General features: G+C 35.6%; 2 protein-coding genes across 2 annotated transcripts; one reads left to right on the forward strand and one right to left on the reverse strand.

Annotated features, from left to right (window-relative positions):
- Positions 1 to 2,868: 2,868 nt before the first annotated feature.
- On the forward strand, positions 2,869 to 6,294 carry LOC101901072 (integrator complex subunit 7). The gene is made up of 2 exons (XM_005178843.4): positions 2,869 to 4,450; positions 4,585 to 6,294. Exons 1-2 carry the CDS (start codon positions 2,987 to 2,989, stop codon positions 6,127 to 6,129), a joined length of 3,009 nt encoding a protein of 1,002 aa, XP_005178900.1. The 5' UTR covers positions 2,869 to 2,986; the 3' UTR covers positions 6,130 to 6,294.
- On the reverse strand, positions 6,218 to 11,179 carry LOC101899284 (small ribosomal subunit protein bS6m). Its single transcript, XM_059131762.1, has 3 exons — positions 11,170 to 11,179; positions 6,719 to 6,799; positions 6,218 to 6,653 (listed from the first exon to the last, which is right to left on the reverse strand). Exons 2-3 carry the CDS (start codon positions 6,761 to 6,763, stop codon positions 6,255 to 6,257), a joined length of 444 nt encoding a protein of 147 aa, XP_058987745.1. The 5' UTR covers positions 6,764 to 6,799; positions 11,170 to 11,179; the 3' UTR covers positions 6,218 to 6,254.

Consider the following 11,179-nt stretch of genomic DNA (forward strand, 5'->3'; position numbering starts at 1 on the left):
ATATTGTCAATAGGAAAAAATGAAATGACAGTGGTTAATAGCATACAACTAGCATCCGAATCGGATGAGTCGTATTGCTATTACATTGTGAAACAAAATCCATGTTAGAATTAAAGAACAAAACAAAATACAATAAAAACTGTCCATCGCACTTGCATCTGAATCGGATGCCTTTGTATTGTTTTGTAATTTTTTTGTTTATTGTTGCAGCTGCTGTTGTACCGTTATTCATTTCTGATGCTTCTTTCTATTTTGAAGCAAAATTTTATTCTGTGAAGTGTTTTTGAAAGTGCAAGTAGTGAATTTTGAACAAAAGTTAATAAAATAAATTAATAAAATAAGAATATAGTAAGTGTTGTGTGTTAAATTAGTTAAATAAAATGTCAGGATTCAGTAGGAGTAATTTAAGACAACTAAAGAAAGTGGAAGCAGACAATTTAAAAAGAAATGCACAGTTGAGGACGGACTGTTTGGAAAACAATGATATTCTACAAAATAAGCAGATTCCATGCATTCCAAAATTGTAGAAGATTTTGGAAAATATGTAAGAATATTAAAATCTCTCCGTTATAATCCATTAATAATTTAAATGCTTTCAGGTCAGTATCATAAAAATTATAATTTCTCCAGATTAAAAACTTCTGCAAGATTAATGACAATTCTATAATATTATCTTACAGCTATGATGGTACCCAAAATAAAAAGGCGTTTAAGGAATATAAATTTTAATCATGGCCATTTTCGGTAAGTTAAATTTTTTCTTACATATTTATTGAAAAGTGATATTATATTACCTTAAAATGTAGTCCATTAGTCTATTCTATAGTATAACTGTTTAATATTAAAAAATTGTTCTATATTTTCTATCCTTATTTCAGAAGCTGTCATATGTGAAGGATTCCATGAACAGGATTAGAAATTGTTTCAAATTCCCTAAGGCCAGACACTTCCGAACAATGTCCTACAATAAAAAACTGGAAAAATATATTTTTTTTCCTTTAGTTTAAGCGTTATTTCTTCCCACGTCTTTTGAATAAGTTTTATGAATTTCGTTTTTATGCATTATTTCTAATTATAATAATATTTTATTGTTGAAAACACTGTTAATAATACGAATATTTTAATAAAAGACAGCTGAAATGTAAGTTCCACAATCTAAAATGTTGATGGAATCGGACCCATCCAACCTTCGCTTACAATGTTGATAGATTTCGGACCCATCCAACATTCGCTTACGTTGTCGGTCGATTTCGGACCCATCCAACATTCGCTTACATTGTCGGTAGATTTCGGACTCGTCTGACGGCCTAGGCCATCTCTTTGTAAATGTAAGTAGAAATTGTATACAGGCTTTGGATGGGTCGCACCTACATTGTCATTGGTCTCAGATGGAAGATGTATGTGCTAAAAAATCCGCTGTGTTGGTCAGTTCCAGAGTCTGCAAGAATTTATTAGTTTTACAATTATTTTGATAATATAAAGAGAGAGAGAGATTAGATCATCTCATTACGTCTCAAATTTTGTATTACACTAAAGATAAAAAGTTACTGAGCAATTTTCAGTTCGGATTCAGGTGTGATTATAGTACTGCCACTTACTTGCTTCATCCCACGGATGCGATAAGGGAGGCTATTGATGCTGGTAGTTTTGGTGTACTTGTAGCTCTAGATACATTTTCAATCACGTTGTTTGCTCTCAGAATTAGGTACACGAATTAACCCGTTCATACGGCTCAATTCGTAATTCGTAGTAAAAAATTCGTTTTTTCAAAAATTTTGTTTGTTGATTTTATTGGGAATTTATACAAAAAAAAAAAACATGAAATTCTCACTAATATGAATAGAAGAAATTATTGTTTTTCTTCCAAAGAATAATTATATCATTAATTTTACAATTTTCATTCATGTTTTCAACTGTTTGTGTAAATGTTGACACTTTGAAAATATTTTTGAATTTTTTTCATTTTTAAATTCTGCTGGAGAGACACTTGTCAAACATTTTTTCTGCCGATACAAACATTTTGAAAATATTGCCTCTTTTGTTTGTAGTTTTCTGTGGCAATTTCAACTCGTGGATAAAATGCATACCTCGAATGAGAGAGAAAACAAAATGTACTTTCGTTTGAATGTACATACGCCATTCAACATTGTAATTTTCAGTTTTCATAATTTTCAGTCTTCCCAAAAATTTTTAAAATTTCATTAAATTGTTCTAGTTTTAATTTTTAAATGTCATAATTTATTTTTTCACATTTTTTTTTCGTTGTTCTGAGAGTGATTTGATTTGAACAATGTACAAATAGGAGTGTTCCCTCAGGAAAATTTGTGTGAAGAATTAAGTAGTTTTTCATAGTTAAGGGTGAAACAAAGAATAGAGAGTGAATCAAGTGCAGTGGAAACGCCACATTAGATTGTGTAAATGTAATTAGCCCAATTCAAACGAGAGTAATTTTTAGTCCAAACAAAATTTTTCTTTCCAAAACACACGAGACCAATGAAACTGTCTTAAATTGGATATATATACACAGCTTTGTGCGTGTTAGCATTTTTTTAAATTATTTTGTTTTCATGAGTGTGCATGTATTACTTTTATTGAAGCTGGATGAAATTTTAGTCCAACGAAAAACGACTCTCCTCCCCGAAAATGCCAACAATCTTCTTTGTTAGACCAGTACAATTACTCTCGTGTGAATTGGGCCATTAGAATTATCTTTTGTGCTTTCGATAATTTAACGCATTGAAAATCGATTTGGCGGGTATCGTCGTATGAGCTAGTCCCGTGGCTCATTTAAAGAATGTGTTGAGTCTGATTGCGTTTTCCTCATGTCTCATTCGTAAACAACAGGTTACTCGGGGTTTTGCTTTCTGTTTATTTTTATCGGGTATTCCTTTTTGTCCTTCATAGAAGACAGAAGCGCAGAGACAACTCAACCACAGCAGACAAGTCAAGCATCCACATCCACGGCATCCTATCCCTACTGTAAACAATGTCTTCATCGTTGAGAGGGATACATATTAATCTATTTAATGAGAATTTTCTGAATGAATCCGAACAGGATGCGAATTCTGCACTAACAGAATTGGACAAAGGATTACGTTCGAAACTTGGGGTCCAGTGCGAGGCAATTGTACGGTTTCCTCGTCTATTCGAAAAGTATCCATTCCCCATACTAATCAATTCGTCTTTTCTGAAATTGGCGGAATTTTTCCTAAATGGTTCCAATCTGCTACGTTTTTGGGTGCTACGTGTCTGTCAACAAAGCGAGAATCATTTGGATAAAATATTGAGCATAGATGCCTTTGTGAAGAGAATTTTTATGGTCATACACTCGAATGATCCAGTCGCTAGAGCTTTGACTTTACGGACGCTGGGAGCTGTTTCCCGGGTAATACCAGAGAAGCAACAGGTTCATCATGCCATTCGTAGGGCATTGGATAGTCATGATACTGTTGAAGTTGAAGCAGCCATATATGCTAGCAGTCAATTTGCTTCTCAGTCCAGGTCCTTTGCTATAAGCATGTGTGCCAAAATTTCTGATATGATTGAGTCGTTAAAAATTCCAGTGCCAATGAAGCTACAACTGATACCAATTCTAAGACACATGCATCACGATGCCAATACAGCAGCATTGGTGAAAAAACTATGTTTGAATTTACTACCAAAGTATCCTGCAGAGAGTTTTGTAGTGGCGATTTTCGCTTCATTGACTGAGCTATCGGCAAGAACTTTAACAGGGGTGCCGGATCAGGTGAGCCTGTTATTGGAAGCCATCAGCAACGATCTACGAAAACCAGTTCGTGTACAGGCGCTGAAATCCTTAAATAAATTAGCTGAGAAACAATGTGTGCACGCTTGGCCCAAATCGGCCATAGGTGATCTCATTTGCAAAGCATATGCCTGCACAGATTCATCCGAGCAGTATTTATTTCTTGGCGTTATCCTAAAGCTAAGCGACTGCCCACTCACATGTAGCATATTGTTGGATGAAGATGCAGAGGCTCCAACTGTATTGGATTTGTGCAAAAATTGTTTGTGCCTGAAGGACTATACTACCGCCAGTCAAGCAATTACTGTTTTAGCTTCCCTGGTATCATATGCAAACATAAGCAATAAGGCTAATCACATTAGTACTATTATGGAAATGATTAATTTGCATTTGCAAAGTCTCATTTGGTGTACCATAAAGGATGCAAAACATTCTGATGATTTGAGAAAAATTCTAGCATGTGGCATTAAGGTATCGTCGGTGAAAGTTGAATTTGGAATTGAATTGGTAAAAACATTGGCTAAACTTTTAAATGATAATGTGGAGTACCCAAGTGCCAACGAGAAGGCCATGTGCGAGGCATTGGGCTCGTTGTGTTCTTACTTCCAATTGAGAAAATTTGCTGCCCCTACAACTGCGTCCGAGGGAGAGGAAATGGAAACGGACCAAACCAAAGAACAGAGGGTGAGTTTGTCCATTTGTTCATATTAGGCACATTTAGGTGAAAAATAAAATCTAACTGAATATGTAGACAGGTCTTGAAGGAGTGTGGGACAGAAAGTTTTTAATATGTTATTTCGCTTCCCCTTTTATTGCAGACCAATCCTGTGCTAAAGAATCTACTATTGATAATGCGCAAATTAACGACAACAATTGAACGGGTTTCGCACGAAGAACCTTCCCATACTGTCGAAATTCTATCAGCGGTAGCACTGCAAGCAATGATGGGCTGCTTTATACCAACAAAGGTTATGAGCACATTCGATGCCATAATCAATAAAAGTAATCAATGGACACAATACAGAATCGCTCGTTCTGCCAGTCGGTATGGTCAGCATTATCTGGCAGCCCATATTTATTTGAAATTATCACGCAATACAGTTGTGGACAAAATGCATTTCTTTTTAACTGGTTTGGCACAACTTGCACATGCTGAATGTATCTTAAACTATAGCGTAACCTATGAATTTATGCAAGAGAACTACGAGGTGTGTGAAAACTATACTGTTCGCAGTATGCCACTGGAACAATCAATGCCACTTATGCAACGCTTGGAAATGGCCATCAATTTATATTGGCAGGCATTGGCCAGTTTGAGAGCAAGTTCTTCACCATCACATCCAGCAGTTACGTTTCAATTAGAGTTCTTGAAACTCAGAGCACAGTTTTTGCAAACCCTGCACTCGGCTGTTACCATTAAAAATGCCCAGATCATAGTACCACCCCCGGCCATAGCCGGCAGTTTGGCTCAAAATTCACGAGATTATTTGCAAAAGTTCGGACACGTAACCAATCAATTGAGGAAGTTGGTAAAGGAATTGAAAAGCTGTGAGGAGGCATTTGGTCGACTTTATAAATCTACCTTCGATGCAGACCCGTTAACATTGGAATTTTTAGAAATTCTTCAACATCAATGCACTCAATTTGCACACATCGTAGAAACTATATGTTTTGTAACTCCTTCCGAGCCGCCAGATTTTCAGACCATTGGTAAATGTCCCGAGACAATGTATTTAGTGAACTCTTGTCGTCGCATGGAAGAGTTGAGCAGATCAATACCAAAAGAGCCATCTAATAACAAAACCATTAATAATTTCCACCTTGATATAATTTTGGCAGAAATCGAAATCATAACGAAAACCCCGTTATGTTTGCCTCGTTATTTCTTCCAGGTATTGCAATCGACGCAAATTAAGCTATCCGTCATTCCACCACCACGAAGTGACGGAAAACCTGTGAATGTACAGGCGGGAAGTAATTTAGTAATAAAAGTTGAGGGTGTTATCCTTCATTATGGCAAAAGGCCATCTCTTTTCAGAAGTGTTGATGCCGTTCAGTTGAGTTTAATTTCCAAGTTGGTACAAACTCCAAGACCTCCGGGAGGCGAAACAATCAAATCGCAAAATGATACCGTAACGCTAACGCAAGTTGTGAAGCCTCAACGTGATTTCTTGTCAGGAAATTTTTTGGTACCCATATCTACCGGTGGACAGTGGCAGGTCACATTGGAAACCTATGTCATAGATGAGAGCGGCATTACCTGGTGCACTGGACCCAAAAATACCATGTTGGTTCGTGTATTGGAAGATCCAACGAAACAGCAACAGACTGCTGCTCCTTCAGCTCAAACTAGGCGTTTCTAAACAGATATGTTTTGTAAGCAAGTTTTTGTCCCTTGCAAATCTATTTTTTTAATATTTATACCCTTTAATATAAAATGAAAAAAACATGTTTTGATTCAAAAACAATAAACTTCTTCGAACAAACTTTATTTTTGGAATGGATAATAGTCCAATCCTGAATTGTAATTATATTTTGGTTTTTGTTTTCTTTTCGCAATTTCAATCATATCCTGAACATCTTTGCGATAAGCTGGCGGCAACATTTCCTCGTGCAATGTGCATTCATACTTCTCCGGTTCTTCCATCTTGTAAACATTACGCCTTATTATATCTACGTCGCGACCAAACTCTTCCTTTAGATCGGATATTTTTGCAGGTGCCGCATCAAAGTTTATGGCAAAATAAGTACCTTCCCGGTGGACGAGTCCTTGTTCACTAATTTTGTAGGGCAAAGCTCTGGATCCCAAATTTTGTAAACGTCTTATAATACCCCCTTTGTCGAGAATGGATTCTGCTGTTCTTTTCAATGCCGACACCAATTCAGGCTGGTAATATTCGGTAGATTAAAATTAGTTGTCGAAAAATTCCACACTTAAACAGATCAACTTACCCGGGACATCTGTCTTAACACCAAAAATAATTCATATGAAGGCATTTTAATATAAATTTGTTTAAATTATGTAAAAATGCTATGCTGTTATGTAAAAATATGGCAACACTGAAAAGAAAGACAGCACAGAGAGAAAATCGAAATAAAGATGGAATCAAAAGGGAAAGGCGGACAACACAAAAGGAACACAGCAACAGATGTTTAAGATATGGGTTATCATTTTACGATGATTAGCAAACAATTTGCTATCGATTCTTTGTGATTAGCAGAGACCATCAGGAACGTGAACTCTATCGACAATTATTTCAATTCGCCGTGCAACAGCTGTTCAGCAGCATATGTAAACTTATTTCACGGCGAAATTTTCCAAAAATAATTTCGGAAAACAGCTGATTGTATACAATAGGTCGGCATGTTTACTCTTTAAACTCCAACAAAACCATGGTATAATTATTACAGGTAACAGCAAGTCCCAGCTGATTTGACTCTATAGTAATACTATATTACGTTTTGTGATTTAATTCCATTATCGCCGTTGTACTTAACAAAACGCTAACTGCAATGGTGCGAAAACGTTTTTTGTGGTTAAAAAGGAGTGACACCTCATTAAGCAACATAGTCGTATATTTCATGAATAGAATACTTTATGTGTGTATGCAGTTTGCTTTCAATTTCAAAGGGATGTTGCTTTTTCCACGATTTTCTAGCGATTGCTTGAAGTGTCGAGAGATTAGGTCCAACAGCTAAAAACTTTACATTCAGGGGAATGATGTGAAAGCATTAAAATTAAATATTTTAATTAATTAATTCTGCATAATTAATTCTTCGGCATTTTAAATTTAAGAATCCAAATTCCAAAAATGTATATTTTTGAAATTAAAATAATTTACTGAAAATTAATTATTTTGTTTACATTTTTGGGCATATAACTCTGACATTTGTATTATGTACAAAAATAAATCTGTATGTGGTTGTTGTTACGATTGTTGTACAACAACTCTTGCTGTTACCTGTATTTTTCTACCATGAAACAAAAACTTACATTTGAAATAAACAAAAACAAGGCCTATTCATTAGGTCCAGAACAGAGGAAATTGCTCACACAATGTGTTTTCGTGTACGGGAACAGTATTGAAATTGTAAAAATTTTACTATGGTCTGTTCCAGAACTGCAAGAATGTAAAAGTTTTTACTACGTTAACCCATGGTACAATAAGGAGGTAGAACAGCTTCGTAAAACTACAGAAATACAGCCCTGATGCTATGACCGATTCAGTTCAAATTATATACAATTTTCAAATTTTTCTTAATTTTTAAAATGAGTTAAATAGCGCGAAAAAATGCCTGGATTTTCTCTCGAAAATATGACCAAAATAATGCAAAGTGGTTAAAAGCTTCAATGTACGTGTCGTCCAATCATTGGTTTTGAAAATATTTTTTTATTTTTCAAAACAATAAATACATACACAAAAGGTGTGTCTGGTTACTTTTCCAGCAGGAATTGCCCAGCAACTTCTTTCTGAGAGAGTAAAGTAGTTTTATTCTCTTTTGCAAGGAAAATGCGAAACGGTATTCCTGCAGAAGCTTGCAACTAATCAGCTAAATTGTCAAAACAAACCAATTTGTCCCCCATAAGGAGAATTAAAACAAAGAAAGCAATATTAATTTTACAAGGTTTTTAAATGAAAATGTTGGAAATAGTCTTTTATTTTCTTATTACATATTAACATTTACGTTTTTCACATTTTGTAAAGTTGTTCTCTAAAAACTATTAGTCTTGCTAATTCCAAAAAAATATTTTCAAATTGAAAGCACAAAAATAAATAAACAAACAGTAGACAACATCTGATTGAATGTCGATGAATGAGAAGAAGAGGGGGTGCAAGTGATTGCAAGAAGAAATTTGTCCAGCAAGAATTTGCAAACTCTCACTGAAAGAACTGTCAAAATTTCTCTCTCCAACAGCTCTCTTTTGAAGAATTTTCGGGTTAACAGACGACTTCCAGTAACAATTTGTAACAATTGTTACAAATTTTAGGGTAACCAGACACACCTAAAATCGGCAGAAGTCGGGCACACTTATGCTAGGAACACAATTGGAGCGAACGACGAATTTCGCCCTACGCGGCGACAAAATGAGCCGCGAAAATTCGTCGTATGGAACACAATACCGACGAAATTATAAAACAGCTGATGAAGTTGTTTACTTTTTGCTCATTTGTTGACTACAATGAATTATACAAGAACACATAATTCTTTACGTTCTCTATTATAATTTCACTTATGTCCATCTTCTCTATTATAAATTCACTGATATCCATCTTCACTCAGGCGCAAGTACACAAATAAATAAACAAATTAATTATGTTTTTTTTATACGAGTAACAGATAGTAGAGTGACCATAACAAATTTTAAAGTAAAAAGTAACTTTATTTACTAAAACACATAAAATTCGTACAAGTATGGCCACCTTGTACTGTTTTGTTCGCCGGTCGCCGGCGTATGAAATAGAAATAAAGCTAATTGAGTTCGCGGCGACCGACGAAATTTTCGCCGGTGCCGTGATTGTGTGCACTTCCATATACACATATGTGTTTTATTTTTGACGACGAACATACGCCGCGAAAAAATTCGTCGTTCGCTCCAATTGTGTTCCTAGCATTAAGGGCTAAGTACATAATGCTAGGAACACAATTGGAGCGAACGACGAATTTCGCCCTACGCGGCGACAAAATGAGCCGCGAAAATTCGTCGTATGGAACATAATACCGACGAAATTATAAAACAGCTGATGAAGTTGTTTACTTTTTGCTCATTTGTTGACTACAATGAATTATACAAGAACACACAATTCTTTACGTTCTCTATTATAATTTCTCTTATGTCCATCTTCTCTATTATAAATTCACTGATATCCATCTTCACTCAGGCGCAAGTACACAAATAAATAAACAAATTAATTATTTTTTTTTTATACGAGTAACAGATAGTAGAGTGACCATAACAAATTTTAAAGTAAAAAGTAACTTTATTTACTAAAACACATAAAATTCGTACAAGTATGGCCACCTTGTACTGTTTTGTTCGCCGGTCGCCGGCGTATGAAATAGAAATAAAGCTAATTGAGTTCGCGGCGACCGACGAAATTTTCGCCGGTGCCGTGATTGTGTGCACTTCCATATACACATATGTGTTTTATTTTTGACGACGAACATACGCCGCGAAAAAATTCGTCGTTCGCTCCAATTGTGTTCCTAGCATAAGAAGCTTGAAGTCATTGCACGGCCTATTTTGTAACATTTCACAAAGGAATTACAGAGCCGCACTAAAATCCTGCCGTCGTTTTTCATTATAATTTGGCAGCCCTGACTTCAAGCTTTTTATGTATTTGCAGCCTTAGAAAAAAATTTTAATCAGCTGGTAGCCTTACTTTTTTTTATTGTACCATTCGTTAACCGCTTTTCCCTTTATGATATCTAAAAAAATTGCAAAACTAGTATGGGGATAGACAAGTGTGCCCTGAGTCTCAGCGAACTAGGACATTGGCGCGGTAAGTCCTTTGGACATTCTGCGGTATGTGGGGATCATCGGAGGCGGGGTCATAGCCAGCGACTACTTATCACCTAGGCTAAACTTTGAATCACTGGACATCTGGAGATCTATAACTCAAGGTAGCTCCATTTCCATGATTAAATCAGACCTAAAACTTGGGGTGGACATTACTTAAAAGCGGGGTAACGACGACATTGAATACCAATATCAAAACGAAGAAGAAGCTGAAACGGTAATAACTTGCTTTCCTACTTTTTTTCGGTGTTAGAAATATGCTTATGGGGAAGCAAATTGTACACGATTTGTTTTCATTCTCTGAAACTGAGCCAGCGGTTATTTTTCAGTTAGCCATCTTTTTTTTTTTTTTTTTGATCACACATCATTTCTATATTTTTCTGAATTTTTGAATGAACACAATGAACCAGCAGGTCTCCGAGTGGAGTGGTTTTTATAGGGCAGGAGTGCATTTTTTTACCTAACCCACATTATCAGGATTTATTGTTTAATCCAGATTTATTCAACCAGATTTGCTATCATGGGTATCATGGATCAATAAGGAAGATTGCTCAACTTCAAAGAGAGTAGAAAAATGCAACTCTGTGCTGGAGACTTATAGTGTCAAATAGACTTTTAAATATCAAACAAAATTCTTACATTGAGGAAAAACCCGCGAAACAAGAATGGAATTTTAGGGCTATACCACAAGATTAATTCTGACATAGTAGGACAATATAGTTATATAGAGGAGTTCTTCGCGAATGTAATGTAGTTTCAAAAGTTACTGAATCCACCAGGTGGTGCACTTGGAGTAAAAAAACGGAAAACAGAATTGTAACAGACGTTATATATCATGAAAATGAGTCAGTGGGCAATTCTGATGACGAGACTGAAGTAACTACTATCCATGG

Source organism: Musca domestica, unplaced genomic scaffold (assembly GCF_030504385.1).
Source record: "Musca domestica strain aabys unplaced genomic scaffold, Musca_domestica.polishedcontigs.V.1.1 9, whole genome shotgun sequence".
In the NCBI taxonomy this organism is placed as follows: domain Eukaryota; kingdom Metazoa; phylum Arthropoda; class Insecta; order Diptera; family Muscidae; genus Musca; species Musca domestica.

Excerpts from the sequence above, each read along its gene's own strand:
- LOC101901072 (XM_005178843.4), top strand. The coding sequence starts at position 2,987 with ATGTCTTCATCGTTGAGAGGGATACATATTAATCTATTTAATGAGAAT. Across the intron at positions 4,451-4,584 it reads ACCAAACCAAAGAACAGAGG|ACCAATCCTGTGCTAAAGAA; the intron begins GTGAGTTTGTCC and ends CTTTTATTGCAG.
- LOC101899284 (XM_059131762.1), bottom strand. The coding sequence starts at position 6,763 with ATGCCTTCATATGAATTATTTTTGGTGTTAAGACAGATGTCCCGG. Across the intron at positions 6,654-6,718 it reads TGTTAAGACAGATGTCCCGG|CCTGAATTGGTGTCGGCATT; the intron begins GTAAGTTGATCT and ends GAATATTACCAG.